Source organism: Branchiostoma belcheri, unplaced genomic scaffold (assembly GCF_001625305.1).
Source record: "Branchiostoma belcheri isolate BF01 breed outbred unplaced genomic scaffold, Haploidv18h27 scaffold50, whole genome shotgun sequence".
NCBI classification, from domain to species: domain Eukaryota; kingdom Metazoa; phylum Chordata; class Leptocardii; order Amphioxiformes; family Branchiostomatidae; genus Branchiostoma; species Branchiostoma belcheri.
This window is the reverse complement of record NW_017804132.1, coordinates 2,122,855-2,144,364: the sequence shown is the minus strand read 5'-3', so window position 1 is coordinate 2,144,364 and position 21,510 is coordinate 2,122,855. Positions and strand designations below refer to the sequence as shown.

Sequence of the window (21,510 nt, the reverse complement as noted above, 5' to 3'; positions counted from 1 at the left end):
TGGAAAGACCCAGGTATATGTATATACTAACGAAAAACACGAAACAATTACCATGAAGCTAAGCTTATGTTTAAGAATTCAACATTTGTGATAACTAGGATGCCATGAATATCCAGGAAAACCAAACATGAGTCGTTTTTTCTTTCGAAAAGACAATCTCAAACCAATTTATCACGAAAATGAAAGTAGATTTTGCAAATGACGTCAGTTCATTTGCGTATTAAGTTTCGGTCGCCTAGTGGTTTGAGCTTGTGTTATTCAACATATCGCCACCGGGTTCAACTACATGTATGTTAGTCTGGAGTAAATTTCCTGTGGCTCAGTGTTATTGAAGCCGTAACTATATATATAAAGACCTGTGATTCAGATTGGGGAATGCCCAGGCTTTGAACTCTCACCTCTCAGAACACTGTATCTATTCAAGCATGATTACCAGGTGTGTATAGTGGAATTATTAGAAAGACTTGTGAGTCATATTGAGAAATGCTGAGGCTTTTAACTTTCATCTATATATATTATATATTCCAGTGGAATAATTCAGTTTCATGTTTTTGTTTGTGTCATATTTTTCAAGTATATCAAGTGCATAAGAATGTTAATTGAAATAATTTAATATCTATAAGATATAATCTATAAGGCAATTCAAAAATATATGTACATTGGTGTTAAATATACTCTTTTTTAAATAGTCACTGTAATTATTATAATCTGTACATAGCTTATTAACTATTCAATTTTCAGAACAGATATTATAATTTGTGAGTTGTTACTAAAGAAATGTACTGGCTTTTATATCTTTTGTATCAGGATTCTTTTAAAATCTTTGGGTGCCTTTTGTGTGTGCATAATATAACAGAATTTGTGTGTACAGTTATGGTAAGATTACAACTTACCACATTACAACTGGCCTGAGTCTCGTTTTTTTCTTCAAAATTCATAATATCTATACATAAGAAATCAGTTATGAATCCTATGTTTGGAAGTTGTAGTATGAATACATTAATGACATACACAATTGCATTGATATGGCACATCTAAAATACTAGTGTTTTAAGGGTAACCATAGAATATCATATCAAAAATGCATTGATGCAGTTTATCTTGCCTTTTAAGGGTCATTGAAAATCATAAACAGGGTTTGTATGATTCTTGAGCTTCCATGAAGTCACTCTCACTCACTCACTCACTCACTCACAACATAGATTTGCCCCAGGTACGGTTCTGGATATGCGTGGACTATCCAAAATCGTGCCTGAGCATGGTTCTGGAATCAGCACTGTTCTGGATACAACAGAACCACTGGATATTCTATACTGTCTGGCTGGTTGGTTAAGATCATTTTCCCCAGACAACCTGCCTGGAGATTTGTGTAAAAACAAACACCTTAGTCCGCCTTAACTGCTTTAGCCTTAAAGGCTGGAACCAGATAGTTGCCACCCCAGATGGCAGCGGAGAGAAGGTACCAGGCTACCATGGCATTCAGCAGTGGGGAGGGGAGCATGACGGCGGGCGATCCCGACAGGCTGGTCGTCATGACAACAAGAACAAACATCAGGCAGCGCGTGAAGTCTACTACTGGTGCACTGGGTCTGGAAGAACACAGTGAATAACTGCTTTACTCTACAAGCAGAGGTTTGGGTTTTGTCTTATTTTTGGCATGTTTTTAGGCTTTTTTTTATCAGGCTTTCTTTAGCACTCTTATCATTTCTTGGGGGTTGGCGTAAAAAAAAGATACCAGTGCAAAAAAGAAAGCCTGATAAAAAAGCATTAAAAAAGGCCCAAAATAAGCCAAAATCCATTCTTCTGCTTGGAAAGTATGGCTTATTCACTTTCAGTAAATTACAATTTAAATGCCACTGTATCTGTAATACAGCTGAATTGAGGAATGAATCAGAAACTGATCTGTAAAATCAGTATTTAATACTGTCACAATGTTATCCATACTTCCTGTCCATGATGGCAGCTACTGACACCAGAGTCCAGACCACAAACATGACCCTTCCCAGCATGGCAGCTGTAGTCAGGACCTGGAAACAGCACCAGGAATTAGAAAATTAGAAAGGTAACATTTCCAAAGTAACTGAATAATGTTTACCTTCACCTGGTCTAGCCCAACAAACTACTGCACTGTTTATTCTTACTCAAAGTCAAGTACATTCGTATGTATGGTGAGCATGCTCTTCAACTTTGTTCTGCTACATAATGTAACACAACACCACAGGGTGTTGCTACAGAATCTTTAGGTTTCTATTGCATCAACGTTTGTCCACCTACCTTAACCACAGCAAATAGTTCCTGGTACAAAACCAAGGCCAGGAAAAAATGCACAGCAACGTAGACGGACCACAGGGCAGGCACCTTAGTGTCGTACTTAGGCTCTGGGTACTTCACCTAAAGTCACAGCAACAACAACCAAGAAAAATCTTGTGAGTTTTGTCATTGTGTTTTTAGTCTGAATGAAGATAATCTATTTTTGTAACTTAACCAGCCATACAGGTATTTGCATATGGGCAGGATTCGAACCCAGGACCTCTTGGGTCTCTATGGTTACACCACATACACCACACGACCCCAATTTACCTTAGGAATGTCTTCGATGCACCCCAGCCGAGGTTTCCCCGGCTCCCAGCCTGGTCCCTTCCACAGGACAGACAGTTTGTTAGCCAAGCCTGGAGTCACCCAGAATGTCCTCCAGATGTGTGTATAGTGACAGACCTGGACATGGGAAACACACACACATAGACATAATGCATTATTAGTCTTTTTTGTTTGTTGTGCACACAATAAGTATATAACTTAAGGCTTAATAGTTTTGCACAGTAGGATCCACTGATACCGGGAAGGACCACTACCCCTACACTTACGTGTTTTAATAAAAGCGGTGGCTAGCCACAAGCTTATGTGGTTTTGCTCTAGCACAGGTCCTCCATCTTAATGTCCCATCCATGCAAAAGAAGTTAGAGTTTATGTGTCATGTTGGTAGAATATACTACTCATGAGCCTATGCAAATTGGCAGAACATCACATTTAAGGTTGAGTGTATTTAACATGTATTTAACAATGAGTTTTCAAATGTTGTGTCAGAAAAGATACTGTCTGTAACAGGCAAAATTCTTGTGCAACATTATGTAATTATTAGTATGTGATATTCTTACCTGCACCCAGATGGGGTCCCATGTGTTGAGTGGGTGTGTCAGGCCATAGACTACCTTTTCTTCCTCCTTAGCAAACGTACCTATACATAATTCAATAGTATCATATCAAATACATGTAACAAAAGAAATGTATTATGTCAGTGTACGTATATTTTTCTAGCAATCCTAGAAATATAAAGAGCAAATCTAAAGCTAAGTAAAGCTGCTAGAGACAAACTGGTGATGCAGCAAACTTAATATTTATTTCAGTAATATACAGCAGAATTTTAGGATGAAAATCTTAGTAAAAGATCTACAGCTATTATAAAAGAACTGCAAGAAATAAAAGTCACTTATAATTACCAAACATCCTGTCAAAGATAATGAGTGTGCCGCCATAGTTCTTGTCAATACAGTAGGGATTCCTTCCTTTGGGACACAAAAGAACAGCATTACATACCAAACAGTTTGCTGTCAGATGATAATTATACAGTTAAAGAGGCAGCGGATTTACCAAGAAAGACTATAATCAATAGAGATCCAGTACAACCTTTCTTGCTCTTTCTTAGTTAACACAAAACAAACTGTACAACACTACAGTACATGACAAGACAACTGACCATGGTGAACCCTGTGGTGACTGGGGGTGTTCAGGACATACTCCAAGGGTCCTAGGGACGTCACAAGCTGTACAGGTGGCAAATAAATACTGTAGGTTAAATACAGGGGAAGACGACATTTTTTAAAACTTCAAACTGCCCCTTCCATGATATAAAAAAAATGAAGCCACCAAATTCCATTCTGCAGGCCAAATACAGTGGAAGACAAAATTTCTTAAAGCTGCAAACTATCTCTTCTGCGATTATGGAAGAACGAAGCCACCAAGTTAATATTCCATTCATGTTTACAGACAAGAAGAACACTACTCTCCTTTTACAGCACAGAATCCACACATTGCAGAAAAGCGGTATTTTTTGCCTTTCACTGTAAGTTGTCTTTCAAGAAAAGAAGTCAAACCTACAAATTTAAAACATTGAGAAAAACTCAATTTCCTTCCACAGCAGCAAAACAAAGCTATAGTGAAAGCAAAATAAATTTACAGTATACATATAAATGGTTTATGTCAACTGTGTTGCAAACATAGCAGCTAGAATGGCTGAATTGTGTTGTGACAGTGAGAGACATTTTCACATGTAAATCACTAGAATAAAAACGTATTAGTAGTTCCAATATTAGTACCTCAGTGTGAATCCAGAACTGATATAACAGGTTAAACTCTCTGTGAACCCAGAATGCAGCCGGAGGAACCAACAAAGCCATCGGGAGCTGGAACAACTGAGATAAAAAAAATAAATACATGGTTAATGTTGATATCATCTACGGGTACCAACCAGTCTAGCAAAGTATAGAAACTACGGATCTAAAGTCATTCATTCCAACTATTATTTATTATTATGGATACTAAGCTTTGTATCTGTCCTATTCTAGCTAAGATTCACTCTCTATAAAGCCTTTTGCAATCTACCACCTATTAAGAGAGAAAAGCAACATTTGGACATTCTCCTAACATACTGCAAAGGCAAGAAATCTAACTGGTCCCAAGTCACTTCGTACTTCTAGCGGCAACAGTATTTAGTCTTGTCTGAGAAGACATCCCTAATCAAAGGTACAGGTACCCGATTTCACTTAAGTTGAGTGAGAAACTAGGTGTTAACTTTCTTTAATTTTCTAAGGGCATAACATTGAGGCCTGCCAGGGATTTGAACCCAGAACCCTTAGGTTTGAAGTCAACAGTCCTTACCACAAGACCCCTTGCCATCATGTTTTTTGATACTTACAAAGAATGTTCCAAGTTTCTGAGTAGAAGACTGTCTCAGAGCCGTGGTGAGGTTGTAGTCTTCTGAGCTGTGATGGACCTGGTGTGACGCCCACAGGATGTTTGCTTCTGTATAACATTAGAATGAGAATACTGTATGTGATGTTTGTTAATCTTACATACATCTTTGACTGTATTTCTATGAATCTACCAAATCATTTTGGCTGCCCCCCAGTGAAACAGTTCCCATTCAAAACTGTGCAGAGCATAGGGGTGAGCCACACAGTTGTGCAATCACTACAGCAGGGAGCTAGCCCGCTGGTAGTGCTGTGTGTTTGACCTTCCCACACTCTTTCTCATACTATATATGATGCTGAGTGCTAGAATATGTACCATTTTTGAAGTCTTTGATATGACTTGGCTGGGGTTTGAACTCACAACCTCCCAGTTACAAAGCGAGCACTCTACCTGATTGAGCTATTGCGCCCCTGAGGTGTAGCCAAAAAATAGTTTCCCTACCATGTGACATCCTGTGCAGCCAGTAGTAGGAGAACTCTACCCCTATGAAGGCTGCCCACCATGTGAGGGGGGAGTCCCAGGGTAGATCCACCAGCCGGTAGTTCTCATGTACCCACACATACGCAGTCATGTAGATACCCATGGAAAATGCCAAGCTGTATGGTGGACAAACGGAGTGTAATTAGAGTTACTCAGTGTACAGTCAAATCTGTAAAACTATAAGGGCTACTGCATGTCACATAATATACAGCAAAACGTGTACAAGTGACCACCTCTACATAAGGACCACCTGGCCATTGATATATACTAGTAGTCAAACACATAATCTCTTTAACAATATTGTGGTGACACATATAGAAACCCCTAGCCTGATTTGAAAACAACTTGCAACATAGCAGGTTGCGTAATTCTTCTTAATTGTCTTTGCAATATTTCAAGGCCTTTGCAAAATGCAGACTGCAAGTAGATACATGTACCTCTAACACTGGAATCGTCTATGACTAGTATGAGTGTCAATGTTTGAATATCTAACCTTCACTAGTGACTTACTTTGTCATTTCTGACATCATTCCTGCAGACATGGAGCTGATGGAGTCGTTCAGGCGGGTGGGGGAGCGTCTGTTCTTCAGGGAAGCAACCAACAACTCCAGCAGGATCATACCGAAAAAACACGGGGCAGCCTGGGAAGATTTTGTTTGTAATGAGTTCAATTTCTGATAAATCTGTAAATAATCTTATCATAGAACACTTGCGCATGCACACATGCATTTGTGTACATCACGCACGCACGCACGCACGCGCACGCACGCACGCACGCACGCACACACACGCACGCACGCACGCACACACACACACACACACACAAACACACACACACACACACACACAAACACACACACACACACACACATTGCACATCGCTTGTGTTTACCCTAATACAAAAATTTACACAGGGCAAAGTACTGTCAGCGACTTTCGTAAGGTATCTATGATCTTATGATTATAAGTAGTACAACAAAATTAGCCAAGGGATAAGGTTGCTAATGACTGCTAACTACTAACTTACAGCTAGGTAAGTGAGTATATTGGTCAAATCATTAGGTTATAAAGTTATATGTGGTCTATACATGCATAACAGTTGGTCAAAGTTCATCAAAGTGTAAAGTTACGTATATGTATATTGAGAAAAGGGAGAAAATAAAAGAGCAAAAACCTGCTGCACGTATTTCGGAACCTCCTCCAACGTTTGGAAAGACGTTTCGTTGGGAGTGACGAGGTAAAACATCCTCCGGAGCCCTGTCAGGAACGGAGGTCCCCCCTTCCCCGCAAACACCTCCTGAACTTTCAGCTCTGCCTCCGCCATTTTGTTTGTTGTTCTGTTGACCTCTTTTTCGAACCTTTGACGTCATCTCCAAGCAGATGTCAGGCAGGACGATCTAGAGGGTCGGACACGCATATGTATAATTATTAAATATGGCCTCTTATATTGGACAAGTTAGAATATATTATGATTCTCTTAGTTACAATACTCAAGTTATTCTCAATTATGATATCTTATGATTCTATGGTTTTCTTGTGATTGTTCTCATTTTATACGTTCCGAAGTGCCCCAAAATCTGTTGAGATCAATTTTGGTTAGCACTTGAGCGTTTCTGACTTAAATTTATCAGCTGCCACGTAGAGGGAGTCAATATAGCCCTGGCAGCAAGAGCTTGTGTAAACACAGGCTACAACGCTTTGTAACAGGTGGCCTTGACCCTAGATGGACTACGGGTCAACGCTGAATGTCGCACGGGTGTTTTCAGTCGTTTCAAACGTTTTTCAGTCACCTCTACTTAAATTAAAAATAAATACTATTTAGGTTCTACATGTCATATATTAGGCGATTTTCTTTCCTTTTTGAACGCACTATTTTGCGACCCGAGCAAATTGCCTCGGTACTTGCGGGATGCGGATGGATACTGCGTGCTTCGTCCTCTAGTACTGAGGAACGCTTCGTCAGACGCGGAAGCTTTGACATAAGGTTTACGAGATTTCGGCATTTAAGGGCACTTTAGTACCAAGGCTAGGGTGGTTCTAGGCCTCCGCTACGTCCAAAACGTAGCTGGTAAGTTTAACCACACTTTATATAGCCTAGAGCATGTGTGCTGTGCTCTGAAAAAAAAACAGACGAAACGTGTGTTTGACCCGCAAGTGACCCTAATCCTGTCCTTACTAGTGTGCCAAAAGTGGGCGGGGTCGATGGACTGGTCCATCTGAAAAGTTTTGAGGGGATGTCTACGAAAACTTTATTTTCTGTGTTCTCCTTTTGAGTAGATATTTTGAAGCACTTTATTGCTCTAAATAGCTTGTCAAGGGCCTCTCCCATAATTAAGTAATATTGATTAACTAAATTATACGTAACTAATTAACTAATATGTGTTTGCTAATTCTATTTCTAGGTAATTAAAGTTGAGAAGACACAGTGACTCAGTGAGAAATTGCAGACATGAGCTGGCCTGTTGTGAGACTGTGTACTGGGGCATCCATGCCACTGTTAGGTCTGGGCACATGGAAGGTAAGCTTTCTTATCATGTTGTATCGAGCATATTTCATATACTGGTATACATAGAGATGTCAATGTAACATACATTGTAGGTGTGTCAGAATATAGGGTGTCAATTTAACATAGGGGTGTTGGAACATAGTTTGGGTGTGAGAATACTAGTATACAAATGTTAAGGACTTGGTGTTGGATTTGGAATGTAGGGGAATTGAAACATAGGGACACTGGATCCTTATGCATATTGTATATCTAAGGGTGAAACCTGATATTTTATGTGAAATTTTTCAGGCTCGAGAGAATGATTGCTACCAAGCAGTAAAGACAGCCCTTGGCTTGGGCTATCGCCACATCGACACTGCAGAACTTTATCAGAACGAGAAGGAGATCGGAAAAGCTCTGAAGGAGAACTTTGCCACTGGGTTAAAAAGGGAGGAACTGTTTATAACATCCAAGGTGTGAAAAATCGTGATCCTAACATGTCCAGAATGCATGATATCAAAACCTGAAGTCCTGCTGCAGTACCTTTGAAAGCTGCTAGGGGGACAATAATCTGATCGTTTGTTCATTTTGCCAATATCTAACCGACGTACCAAATATTATTTTGATGCACTTCTCGAGTTACTTTTCCACTTCCGTTTACATGCAGACACACTATGCCAATTTTATCTTGGTTAGACAGTACATGATATTGGTATTTGTGGGCTCATGATCAGGGCAATATCATAAATAATTTTTCTTTTTGGTTTTCAGTTGTGGAGCACTCGACACCACCCAGATGACGTGCTCCCAGCCTGTCAGAGGAGCCTAACCGACCTGGGACTAGACTATCTGGACCTGTACCTCATGCACTTTCCTGCAGCCAGGGCTGTAGGTTCACATACTTTTCTAAATTAACATTCTATGATCCATAACATATCACTAGAGACTAGAACCGTAACAAAGCATGTTTACCTTCACATGGCCCAACTTAACAAGCTATATTTTGTACTGCTTTGTTTATTCTTTAGACAAACACATTCATATGTATGGTGACCAATCCACTCAGAGCCCCTCTTGAACTCAGTTCTGCATGGCACTTGCAACATTATGTAACCCAACAACAGATACTATGGTGACAGACATCTGGTCCTGGTCATTGACCTTATTTGTTTGGAATGGAAGAAAAGGAAGAAACTGAGCAAAAACAATATGTTTTCCTTCTGCAAAGATAAACATAAATATTCAATCTTAGTCTGATCAAGGAATTCACAACCTCAATATTGTTTACTTAACATGTTGTTGTTTACATGTTGTTTTTGTTTACAGAGAGGAGACAACTTTTTCCCGTCAGATGGCAAGGGAAAGGCGGCCATGATGGACATCCACTTCATGGAAACTTGGAAGGTTATATGACGCTTTGATACTCAATAAAGATTGATAAATCATTGATCAATATTCATGAATCGGTAAATCAAGAATGACCTGATGATTAGATGATCATTGATTAAATTGAGTATTGATCACAGATCCTTGATTATGAATCAATAATGTTGTAATTATACATGTATGACATATAAGGCTATAATGAATTTTTTACCAATTTTCAGGCGATGGAGAATCTGGTGGATGCAGGCCTGGTGAAGGCCATTGGTGTGTCCAACTTCAACATCTCACAGATGGAGGAGGTTCTGACCAATGGGAGAATCAAACCAGCTGTCAATCAAGTAAGGCCCCATAGATCCCCTCAGAATTTTACCTGTGTATTTGTAAACATCAATTTATCAGGAAAAGTAATGCTGAATTGAAAGTACAGCATAAAACAGAAAAATAGAGCTTTAAGAGCAAGTCTCTTTTTAACCATGTTGGATTAAGAGTCTATTTTTTACACACTAATGGTTGTTTGTTGCATGCCTTTAGGTGGAGAGTCACCCGTATCTTGGTTGCCATCGGTTACTGGAATGCTGCACAGCTAAAGATGTCGTGATGACAGCCTACTGTCCATTAGCAAGGCCAGGGTAAGACTTTTTTTTTAAATTTTGATTCCAAAAATTTAATCATGTGGTGACGGCACACTCAGGCTTTTTCAACTTAATTTTATGCCGCCACCAACACAGAGGACAATGCAGTACTAATTTCCACCTGAGTGAAGTCAAGAAAGTCGTGTAAAGTGCCTTTCCTAAGGACACAAGATCAGTGGCAAGGCAAGGTTGGAACCCGGGACCTCTTGGTTCTGAGTTGGATAATTTAGAGAGAGAGAATGATCTTGTATGTCACAAAGGCATACTATATTAGTTAGCCCACATATTCTTTGAATGTGTTTTCAGATCCCAGGAGGCAAAAGATTTTGGAGTGGACTCCCTGCTGCAAGACCCAGCAATAGTGGAGATCAGTCAGAAACATGGGAAGACAACGGCTCAGGTGACTTATTAAATATCATTTGATCTTAAAGAATCACTCAGTCATCCAATCATTCATTCTTCATTCATTAGTTTGTCCTCTTATATAATTTATCACTTACTAGTATTTTATTCACTCATTTATTCCTTCATTCACTTAGTGATTCATTCTTTCATAGTATTTTTCCCCCTATCAGTTACTAGTATTTTATTCTCTCATTCCTTCATTCTTCCTTCATTAATTCAAACATTCATTCATTCAATCAATCCTTCTCACAGGTGTGCATTAAGTGGCAGATACAGAGGAACGTGGTTGTGATCCCGAAGAGCGTCACACCTGCACGGATCCAAGAGAATTCTCAGGTGAGCTGTGGCAGGTGTAAAAGCTGTCATTGGGTTCTCTTTACTTAGAATCTGAAAGTTCTGGGTTTTATCCATCTTTGCTGTGTGTGCAGCAAACCTTACAGTCTCATGTTATAACTTTAAATAGATATATAATGTCATAAGTGCATTGAATGTCCCCAAAATTTCTTATTCTGCCTTTTTACAGCTCTTTGACTTTGAGCTGAGTGAAGATGAGATGTCAGCCATCAACAACCTAGACAGGAACGCCCGTCTGGTCCCTTTTCTAGCGTAAGTAACATTCCACTTAGCAACATGATACCCAAGAATCTATTGTTCTGCCTTTCACAGCTGTTTGACTTTGAGTTGAGTGAAGATGAAATGTCCGCTATCTACAAGCTAGACAGGAATGGACGACTGCTTTTTTTCCCAGCGTAAGTAACATTTCAGTTAGCAACATGATACACATTTGCTATCATAATGATAATGGTTTCTTTAAATTCCTTGAACAGCAAATCCCACATGGCAGCCATAGGCTGAATTGTGTGGGGTTTCTTGACACCATGACTTTAAATATGCATAACAGAAGTGTTAGATCTGAATTTAACAACACACACACACACACACACTCACTGTCCAGTTTATCGTCTGTTGTTCCCCGTCTTCCGAGGGTTAGACGTGCTTTCACAATACTTCTGGGGCTTGATGGCAGCACGCCACTTGTCTCTGTCCTGTGGGTTGATTTTATCTAAGTTCAGGTGGTGGAGGTCCTCCCGTATGTAACGTCGTACCATTTCCTTCTAGGGCGGCCACGGGGGTTTGGACTCTCCACATCCAGTGTGAGGATCCTCTACAATTCATACTAAGTTCTCTGGATTTAAGACATTGTACTACATTGTACTATAATTGTGCTACTATATGTTACACGGATATCTCAGAAGCAAAATGTCATGTTTTTGTCTTTTCTTCCTCTTTTTCAGGTGTAAAGGTCACCCACTCTATCCCTTCAATGGAGAATTCTAAGCTGTCTGCTGAGAGACTGTGTTTTCAGTACCAAGGACAGAGCTCAGTGCAGGGACAACAACCATCCAGTCTTTTACAAACAGTATACAAGCTTGACAATTGAAAATAATATGTGCTTTCTGTCAGTGAAATGTACAAAATGAGCTACTAAGTATCTCTCTTATTTGATTAATGTTTGCTATCATAAAATGATGTCATGGTAACTATTTCAGTAATTTTTAATCAGCTTGCTCAATAGACAGCCAAAAGGCCACTTCTGGAAACTGTATTTGCCTGGATTCTTTTCATGTTGGACTGAATGTCTGGAAATAGGATATTTTTCAATAATTATGTAAATCATGAGGTATGAGAATTATAATCTATTATGTTACAATATGAAGTGTCACAATATAGAGTGATCTTTCATATATAACTGTGTTATTCCGAAAGATTATATGATTGTAAAGCTGCTAAACACAGAAACAGAATCATTGTCTTATTGAGAAATTCTTACATCACGACGTCTTTCATTGTGGACAAAATAAAGTTTTACTTCTCACCATATTTTGATGTTATTTGTGTAATTTTCTGTAACATAACACTAACGTTAAGTCCTAAGTCCATAACATTAAGACCTCCTCCTTAATTTAGTCTTAGTCGTTTTCCTTTTGTTAATTTTAATTACTGGTTTCTTTCATTGCTTCTAAAGACCAAATAAGTTGGGACATTTAGATATAACGTTTCAAAAGATTTCCATACGCAATGGTGTCAAAACACTTTGCACTTCTGCTGATTTCCGGTAGAGGGCAGCGCTGAGCAGTGCACAACTGCAGGGTGGATCATCATCATCATCAAAATGGCCGCGCCCTTGTAAGAAAAAAATCGTCTGCCACTGTGTGATTACTTTTAAGCAAAACAAGACTCTACCCAGCAAGATATTTCAGTACAGGTGAATTTGATGTTGCTATGAACAAGTGAATAATATGTAGAATGTGTTGTCATGAGCTGTTACGCATTTTAAACTGAACTTATGAAGCTGTTTGCCAATTGGGGGAGGGGGGTTACATGTAATGTTACTTGCATCTAGCTCTAACGTTACGTATACGTTTTTATTCAGATAGTTGACATGTTAGCAACTAGAATAAAGCCGATATCAACTTTAAAACTTGATATTCGCAGATGATTTCTAATGTTACATTTGTAGATCTCTTCGAAATTCACTGACAAGGCTTTGTGATAAACAGCAAAGATTACATAACATAGAACATAACATTACGTAACGTAAGATAAGATGATATGAACTTCACAATGAAAAAAAAAATAACTTTTTTTTGCTCCACAGACACCCACCATGGCTGGAAGACTGGGAGTGTGTGTGAGACATTCCCAGAAACTTCTCTCTAAAATCTGCAACCTACAACCTTCCAGCATCATACGATATCCAAACTTTCCAACCAGAACTTTGTCCAACACGGCAACAGACACAAAGGATGACGTAAAAGCAAAATGTGTACGACTGGAAGAACGTAGCCTTGTGAGAGTTGCAGGTTCGGATACGTTACCGTTCTTGCAAGGTCTGATCACAAATGACGTCACCAGTCTGACTATAGAGAACAGGGCTCTGTACACCATGATACTTAACGTACAGGTTGGTAACTTTTCTTGCATTTTGCTTATTGTTTTCTGACCTTTTTTTTATTTCTAACAGAAACAAAACAAAGTATTGCAACACTCAACTATATCCTTGATTCTAGGTACATCATCCAATGTTTGTAGTATGTTCAGTTTAGCGATCCTGCCGAACAAGAGGTTGGGAGTTCAAAGCCCGGCTGTTGTCACTCATCCAACATGCTCACTACAGTTAAGGGTCACAGTCCTTTATAATGATAGGACAGGATGATATGCTTTGATTCACTGTACTCGTTGAAAAGAACAAGGGAAATTTTAGACTAGTAGAGTGCCCGATCTGATGGGATTCGAACCCCAGACCTTTTGATCCATGATAACATGATATTTCCTATGTTCCCCAGGGCAGAGTGCTGTATGATATCCTGATGTACAACCTCCAGAGTAACCCTGCCTCCCCGCCCAGTCTGTTGTTGGAGTGTGATCACAACGTGGTGACGGAACTCACCAAACTTCTCAAGATGTACAAGATCAGGAAAAAGGTAGGTGCAGTCAAAACTACCCAGGAGGACTATTCAGGGGGTAAAATTTGGTCTATGTTGACATGTATTCACTATAGACAGGTTCTAATGCTTGTGTCAGTGGGAAAAATGATCTAGTAAGAATAAGAAAGTGGTAGATACGTAGATCTGGTCACTACTACAGGTTGAACTGGTAAAGTATTCCACACAGGAACATTCTCTTATCTTAGATAGTTTTTTTATTTGCTATGCCCTTGAATCGCTTGATATAATCTGCGCATCTCCGTCCTAGCATGCGACTGCATCCTGTAGTTCATAAAGGACTACATGTAATATTGAGAGTCTTTCTTCAGGTTGACATCAGCAGTGTGGCGGATGAGTACACGGTCTGGGCGCTGCTCCCGGGAACCTGCGACCCTCCTGCGTTCGTGTCGGACACAGGAATATCAGTCACCGACCCACGCCTGTCTGACCTTGGGAACAGGGTCGTGCTAAAGAGCGGGACCAATCGTGAGTATGGAGAAACATTTTTCATATTTTACCCAAGGTTGTTGTAAATTTTGTCCGCCAAGGTTGGCAGATTGGTTTTCGTCACAAGTCACAAAGTTCCTGCAATTGACAGGAAAACAGGTGCCAGTTAGAACCCTGGTATAACTGACATTTATACAGGGTCTCACTGAAAAACAGTGTTATCACTGAGTGGGCAACCCTGGGTAAATATGACAGAAAATAACATAAACTTGAAAGGTAACATTTGCAAAGCAAATGCATAATGTTTACCATTGCATATCCATATGGTCTGCTCTGTTAATTCTTACTCAAACACATTCACATATATGGTCAGACAGGAGTCTAAATCCCTCCGGCTATAAAATTGCAACATGATGTAACCCAACACTAGTTACCATGGTGACAGACGTCTGCATCAGGTCATTGACCTTATTGGTTTGGAGAAGAAGAAGAGGAAACAGGGAAGAAACAATATGTTTTCCCTTTGGTAAACATGATAAAAATCTCTGTCCCTGTACAGTTGTGTTTGACTGTACTGAGGGAACCCAGCAGGACTATCACACACACAGATACAGACTGGGAGTGGGGGAAGGGGTTAACGACCTGCCACCTGGAAACTGCACACCTCTGGAGTCCAACCTGGCCTACCTGAATGGAGGTGATAGTTTCAAATTTCTTCCTAAGGCCATAGTAAAATAAGTAGACAGATTATCATGAAAGTTCATCTGTGTTGGCAGTAATCATAACAAAATATTGAGCTTTATTCCAACACAAGGATTACACAAATACAGATTATCTTGAGTTCAAAACACTCATAATACATCCTTACTCTCATGCAACTTGTGTTTTGTAATCAGTGACGAAGGTTAGATATCATAGGCAGGTAGAACATTTTCTCTGAAAATATCGTTCTATACTCACATTGCTACATTTGTGTATCTTTCCAGTGAGTTTTGACAAAGGCTGCTACATAGGCCAGGAACTGACTGCTAGAACTCACCACACTGGTGTCATCAGGAAAAGACTTATGCCAGTCACCTTAGACAGGTAAACTTCTTGATACCCAACCTGAACAGCCAAAATTTTGGGTAACTCATTTTATTAAATGTAAAAACTTTTGCTCCAACACAAAAGAATCTCACCTACTAGAGCTTTCGACCAGTCACTCTGGTCTTCCTCAGTAGACTGACCCAGTAAGGTTTGTCACGTGGCTTCTCTGAAATGTGACTTCAACAATCAACACTGGGACAATGTTGCCTGGGTGTCAGCCTTGTTAGCTTTCGTCCGCTCCCCAAGATCCGTTGGCTGACACTCAGGCTAGGGACAATGGTATCTGGTAGACAACTGCTCAAAAGCAGTGAGAACAATCGTCCTTTGTGTTGGAGCAAAAGTTTTAACTTTAAACATGTACGTTATGTACCAACACAGATGAACTTTATGACATGTCTAAAACCTTGTTTTTCAGACCGTCCAGTTTGGAGGCGGGGTCTACTCTGAGCAATGAGAAGGGAAAGAACGTCGGCAAGTTCAGACATGCACAAGGGGTCCATGGGCTAGCACTAGTCAGACTGGCTCATAGGTAAAAAAAAACTGCATAAACCTTATTTCCATAATTCCAACATTTAATAAGTTGAATTCTTGCAAAATAAATAAGTTTACAGTAGATGTAAATATGATTATTACAGTTAAAAGATGCCGCAACTCTTTCCTGTGGTTCTTACAAGGATAAACTGAACTGAAAAACACTTTTCGAAGTAAAAATTATATATTGTGAAGCACAGTTTAAAGATACTGTTTTTTTTGCCTCTCCAGCCAAGAAAAGCTGCACTGTAAACAAGACAGTGGTGAAGAGATTGGGATAAAGGCAGAGACACCCCACTGGTGGCCAGGGGATCCGCAACAAGCATGAAAACTTTATCTTGTGTAGAAAAATATGCAGAAAATTCACATGTATAATGGCTATCTTCCTTTAATTAGGCTCACATACAGGATACTGCTGAATAAAGATCTGATTGGATACCAGTACTGCAAAGAAAGCCAAATAAAAATTGCCGACAAACACATAAAAAATTGGATGGACAAAGCTTTGAGAATGATGACATTATGATAATGATTAATTGTACTTATAACTGTTGTATAAGTATGTGATATGATATGAAGTTTATGGTTTCAACCTTTTTAATGTCTATTTGTTGAATGTTGGGGAATGCCCAGCCAATTTTTTTGGAAGTCTATATGTAATTAATGTTACATTAAATGTTAGATTTAAAAGAACCCAATGCAATCTTGACACTTTTACAAAGTACAAGTTGCACTGTGTAACTTAGCTAATAGAGGGGTTTCAAAATCAATTGTATAGGAATAAATCTACCCAATAAACAAGAACAGTTCGACTGCTCAAAATAGCTTTTTGTTTCAAATTCAATCAAAAGATCTCAAAATTCTGACTCTTTTGGAAGCCTGGTAGAGGGTACCAAAGGCCTAATCTCCAAGCAGACCTTTCGGTGGCTGCAAAGACAGTATCGAATTGGCCAGGCAGTATCCATTTGCCAGCCAGCGTCTGGGCAACTGAGGACTCTCTAGCTGGCCAGTTCTATTTATACCGTAACGATTTTTCCGCCAGACATCTGCTTGAAAATTACCAAAGGCGAATTTCCCGCCGTTTCCGTCTCGCGAGATCGCGCGAGATTTGACGAGAAGAGACATGTCGGATCGAGACAGGGCGAACAACAACAACCGAAAAATACCGAAGTCCGAAAGGGCCGCACTTTTCTTACGAAAAATCCACCAAACTTGCGCCGCATCTACAGAAAAGTGACAGAAAATACGACGGCGAGGACACTGACGGCGTTTTTCCCGGCTATGGAGGAGAATAAAGAGGGGAGCGGGAGCGGGAGCGACGCGGCGGAAGTTTCCGTGCTAGCCGAGCAGGGCCCGATCGGCCTTGCCGAGGCCGAGGAGCTCCCGAGCGGCGACGATTCCGCCTTTAGCGAGGCGGGCGACCCTCATCCCGTGGCGGTGTCCACCGTGATCCCGACTACCTGCACGCCAGTCACCGTCACCTCCGTCTCAGAGCAGGTAAGCTGGCGTCTGCCGTACCCCCGAGTACCTTCTGCATTTTTTCATGACAATATGGCGCAGCTAGGCGGAGAAATTCGCCCGCCAGACTCCTGATTACTTCGCCTACACAAGCGACTAACTCCACTGCCGACGGAAATTTTGTCGTCTGCTAGCCGCCTGACCTGAAAACGAACACAAAATGTTATTCCGAGCCGTTTTGTGGAGGCTTTCTGTCAGATTTGGCGGGGTTTGGGCGATTTTTTTGGACTGGTAGGAGACATAGCGTCATGATCAAACGGTACAGGCTGGTGGCGTCGGAAGCAGCCGGGGCCATTTTTGTGCAATGGGGGAGGGGGGCGGCTAGGGTCTGTGCTAGTATAACGTTGCAGGGCTGGAAATCCCACCTGTATATGCAGGTTAGTGCAGGTAAAATTGGAGCTGTGCAGGTATTTTTGAGGTCTACCTGCACCTAACATGCACCAGTCCATGTATAATTTGGGTTTATATATATGGTGATGCACTTTCATGGGCTGTATAAATACTATATATATATGACTATCACCACCTACGAATTATGATGGCAATGGTTTCTGAACAGTTTTTGATCCATACTTTCTAAAGCCTGAGTGGTGCTGGCAAAATTTTACTGACGGATGGGTACGTTCGGTTAAGGTCCAAGTTCAGGACCAGAGGATCAGGTCCAGGTCTGAACCTAGCATCATACTATAAAAAAAATTTAAATTACTACTAACACAGCTGAGCCTCTATGATAAGCTTGCATATGTTGTAATGTGCTTTCTCCATCATTTTCCAGGCCATATCACAAGTATTCCATGGCACGACACCCACCCTCCTCACCACAGAAGCCTTGCACGATGGACAGAAGACAACCTTCATCGTTGTACAAGACTCCAGTTTGGACTCCGGGCTTAAAACCCCCGCTACACCCCTCACCCCAGCTACCCCTGCTACACCTTCAGATGGCAGACCAAGGTACATACACCAAGAACAAGAAACAGTCATGCCTTCAAATATCAGAGTTATCTACCAAGAATTGTGGTGTTCAAAAACTTGTATTTTCCAAGAGCTATCGTAGAGTATTCAGAACTTGTTGCCACCAAGCACAGTTGGGGCATCATCACTAGAAAGCTTTCTATTATACAACTCCTGCAATTTAATGTGCAAAGATTGGGTGTATACGTGTAACAGGTCGTTCAGTGTGATATAGCTAGCTACAGCTTTGGGTGCACAAAAGTGCATATGCACAAGCCCTGTGTATAGTGATAACTGACTACCTGATGTTTGTAGAATGTGTTTTGAAGTAAACAAGCTTCTCAATAAAATCATTGCTTGCATAAATGCAGCTTGTAGCCAGGAAGTGCCTTAGGGAAGTGGTCTGAATGTACAGTAGTATATGTACATACGTAAGAGCTATCAGGGCTCGAAATACCATATGCATATATGCACTATAATATACTCCCTAAATTCTGAGTGGTGCAGGTAAAATTTGTCTGGTGCAGATATGCAGATAGAGTATTTGCAGCCCTGATTCTGTAATGTATTTACCTTTACTGTACCTGCACATTGTAGGGATTGTCTAGTTGTGAAATACAACTGAATTTATCCATTTTCCACCGTATATAAATCCTTATATACGGTGGATATATAAATCCTTGTATACCGTATATAAATCCTTATATACGGTGGAAAATGGATAAATTCAGTCTAGTTGTAAAATATGATTGAATTTATCCATTTTTCATGTTTTTCACGGACAATGTCAGCTCTTTCTGGGAACAGAGGGTCCCAGCATATAAAACCTTTCAGCTCCTTTTTCAGATACACCTGGGACGACACCATCAACCTCCCAGTCTTACCTGTCAGATGTCGCAACACCAGCGGGGAGCTGTACAAGTCCAAGCTGGGATCAGGTGGGTCTCATGTGCAGGCCTCCGGGCAGGTGGGAGTTTTGATACTGGGTTTGGTAGAAATTTTAACGCGTTCTTTTGCCGGCCATCCTACAACCAGCCGCCCAGAGAAGGTAGTAGTACAAGCCTGTCCGGCAAAAGAACGCATTACAAATTCTACAAAACACAGTATCAAAACTCCCACCTGCCTGTTCCCAATTCTCTGGACTTAGAGAGGTACATGTGGACATCAAGCTTCTACTATTATTTCTACTAGTAGAATCCTGACCAGTGGAAGGGCAGCTAGAAGTGTGATGTATTCAGGATAGGGGCAGAATACAGTCAAATTAACAAGTTGCTCCCTGTCCCCTATTTATATAAAGTCGTGATGCTGAAATTTTGATGCAAAAATATTATAGAACTTAGACAACAAGAAATGTATAGCATTGTGTGTGCATTCTATGTGCACTGTGCCTGAGCCAAGCACTACATGACAAAATTACACCATGTATTTAGGTGGCCGAGGCAAGTGCATTAAAGTGGGTGATGTCTGGTACACACCGAGCGAGTTCGAAGCCTTATCCGGCCGCGCTAGCAGCAAGGACTGGAAACGGAGTATCCGATACGGCGGGCGAACGCTGCACACCCTGATCGAGGAGGGCGTCCTGACCCCCCACGCCACGTCCTGTACCTGTGCAGCCTGCTGTGATGATGAAAGTGTGGTGAGTGACGTGAGTCTAAAGAACATTTTAACATTTGATTGAGGTGTTGAAAAACTCGTTTTTGTCTAGAAGTATCGTAGAGTAGAATTTGCTGCCCCAAGGACAGTTGTAAAATTTGGTTTTCAACTTTTGCATGCTTGTTGTTTTACTTGATTTATGATTAGAACATTATACCATTTGACTGTGGTGTTGAAAAACTTGATTATCCTTATCGTACAGTGCAGACAGTTGTGAAAATGTCTCTTGTGGCTGTGAAAGAACTACTTCTGTTCAATCATTCACCAACCTAATGAAAGTATTCACCCATGACCGTTTCAGTCTGGCCCTGTGCGACTGTTTGTGCCGTACAAGAGAAGAAAACGAGACTCCACGAGTGAACCGCTCACACCCACAAAAAAGGTTCCCCGTGGGTCCCTGTCCAAACCTCCCACCCTACAGCCTTCCAACCTAGCCAAGGATGGCACAGGTAAGGTTCTTCTTAACATAAATTTATTGATGAATGCACATGTTTGTAAAGGTTTATTGTTTAAGTCATGTACTGTTCTCAGCTACAAAGCAGTGCATGAGCTAAGTTGTGTCAAAAGCATACCTTATAGTGATAGCTCATGAGCTACATGAATGAACACAAACTTTCTGTACTAACATGTCTTTGATGGTCTTTGATCAGTTTTCAGTGTGATCCACACTTCCTAACTGCTGAATTCATTTATTATTTCTGCAGTGACGATCACCACCACCCCTACAGGCACAGTGATCACCCAGCGCGGCTCAGTCAGCCTGGACGTGGGTGGATCTGGAGACACGGTCAACACTCCCACCTTCGAGTCGCCCGTCAAGTGGGGCACCGCAAACTTCGAGACTTCTCCGTCTTCTGGAGAGAACCACACCCTGGTGATCACCCCCATCCCCCCTCCCACCCCCAAGTCTGCCACTCCCACACTCACTAGTGTGGACGTCATGGAGCAGAAACAGTGGTGGCATCTCGAGGAGGTGAGACGATATGTTAAAGTGTAATCTTGAGGATATGTGAAAGTAAAAGTGAAACCTACGACACTGGTGAGACTATATGTGAAAGTGTAAGATGATATGAGGAAGTGATAGTGTAAGAAAGATTATGAAAGTAAAATTGAAAGTGACACCTCCAGCCTTCATGACCTCAGTGAAAAGCTGCTAGGTAGCTATAGCAGATTTGAGTATTTGGTGAATAAACAAAGGCTGAAGCAAACAAACAAGCATGTGCCTGTATGTTGTTCCCCGATGTTAGTCATTATGAAGCAGGTTTCGACTGCAATTTCCAACACAAGAAAATTGGACTGTATTTTGTCAAGGAATGGCCAATCCACCACTTCTGTGATGTCATTTTATGCAAATGACACACGTGACTCGGTGAGCAGAGGGTCATAGAAAGTCTGCTCACCAAGTCATGAGTCA

The 21,510-nt window shown here is 40.8% G+C and overlaps 4 protein-coding genes across 9 annotated transcripts in view; 3 read left to right on the top strand and 1 right to left on the bottom strand.

Moving 5' to 3' along the window:
* Positions 1-1,384: 1,384 nt before the first annotated feature.
* On the bottom strand, positions 1,385-6,855 carry LOC109480254 (alkylglycerol monooxygenase-like). Its single transcript, XM_019782403.1, has 12 exons — positions 6,683-6,855; positions 6,019-6,149; positions 5,470-5,624; positions 4,973-5,079; positions 4,374-4,469; positions 3,755-3,821; positions 3,498-3,563; positions 3,156-3,235; positions 2,581-2,715; positions 2,275-2,391; positions 1,945-2,027; positions 1,385-1,589 (listed from the first exon to the last, which is right to left on the bottom strand). The coding sequence occupies exons 1-12, from the start codon at positions 6,830-6,832 to the stop codon at positions 1,385-1,387; spliced, it is 1,392 nt and encodes a 463-aa protein (XP_019637962.1). The 5' UTR covers positions 6,833-6,855.
* A 1,080-nt stretch (positions 6,856-7,935) lies between these two features.
* LOC109480311 (aldose reductase-like) lies at positions 7,936-12,287 on the top strand. Of its 2 annotated transcripts, none has more exons than XM_019782500.1 (10): positions 7,936-8,026; positions 8,303-8,467; positions 8,765-8,881; positions 9,320-9,397; positions 9,601-9,717; positions 9,911-10,008; positions 10,318-10,411; positions 10,669-10,752; positions 11,083-11,165; positions 11,712-12,287. In XM_019782500.1, the coding sequence occupies exons 1-10, from the start codon at positions 7,958-7,960 to the stop codon at positions 11,752-11,754; spliced, it is 948 nt and encodes a 315-aa protein (XP_019638059.1). In that variant the 5' UTR covers positions 7,936-7,957; the 3' UTR covers positions 11,755-12,287. The 2 variants fall into 2 exon arrangements, with proteins under 2 accessions (XP_019638059.1, XP_019638058.1); XM_019782499.1 differs by lacking the exon at positions 11,083-11,165 and adding an exon at positions 10,940-11,022.
* Positions 12,288-12,581: 294 nt separating this feature from the next.
* On the top strand, positions 12,582-16,711 carry LOC109480307 (putative transferase CAF17 homolog, mitochondrial). The gene is made up of 8 exons (XM_019782495.1): positions 12,582-12,682; positions 13,076-13,381; positions 13,764-13,901; positions 14,234-14,390; positions 14,911-15,048; positions 15,338-15,437; positions 15,856-15,969; positions 16,203-16,711. Exons 2-8 carry the CDS (start codon positions 13,085-13,087, stop codon positions 16,297-16,299), a joined length of 1,041 nt encoding a protein of 346 aa, XP_019638054.1. The 5' UTR covers positions 12,582-12,682; positions 13,076-13,084; the 3' UTR covers positions 16,300-16,711.
* Positions 16,712-17,072: 361 nt separating this feature from the next.
* The window catches only part of LOC109480293 (deformed epidermal autoregulatory factor 1 homolog), a 6,956-nt gene continuing 2,518 nt past the window's right edge, over positions 17,073-21,510 (top strand). For 2 of the 5 annotated variants that reach the window (XM_019782476.1, XM_019782475.1), the window contains exons 1-6: positions 17,073-17,468; positions 18,265-18,443; positions 19,278-19,381; positions 19,874-20,088; positions 20,398-20,545; positions 20,801-21,069. In XM_019782476.1, the coding sequence (XP_019638035.1) occupies positions 17,253-17,468; positions 18,265-18,443; positions 19,278-19,381; positions 19,874-20,088; positions 20,398-20,545; positions 20,801-21,069 (1,131 nt within the window). In that variant the 5' untranslated portion in view covers positions 17,073-17,252. The remainder of the gene's footprint in view (positions 17,469-18,264; positions 18,444-19,277; positions 19,382-19,873; positions 20,089-20,397; positions 20,546-20,800; positions 21,070-21,510) is intronic. The other 3 variants (XM_019782478.1, XM_019782479.1, XM_019782477.1) reach the window with 3 other exon arrangements.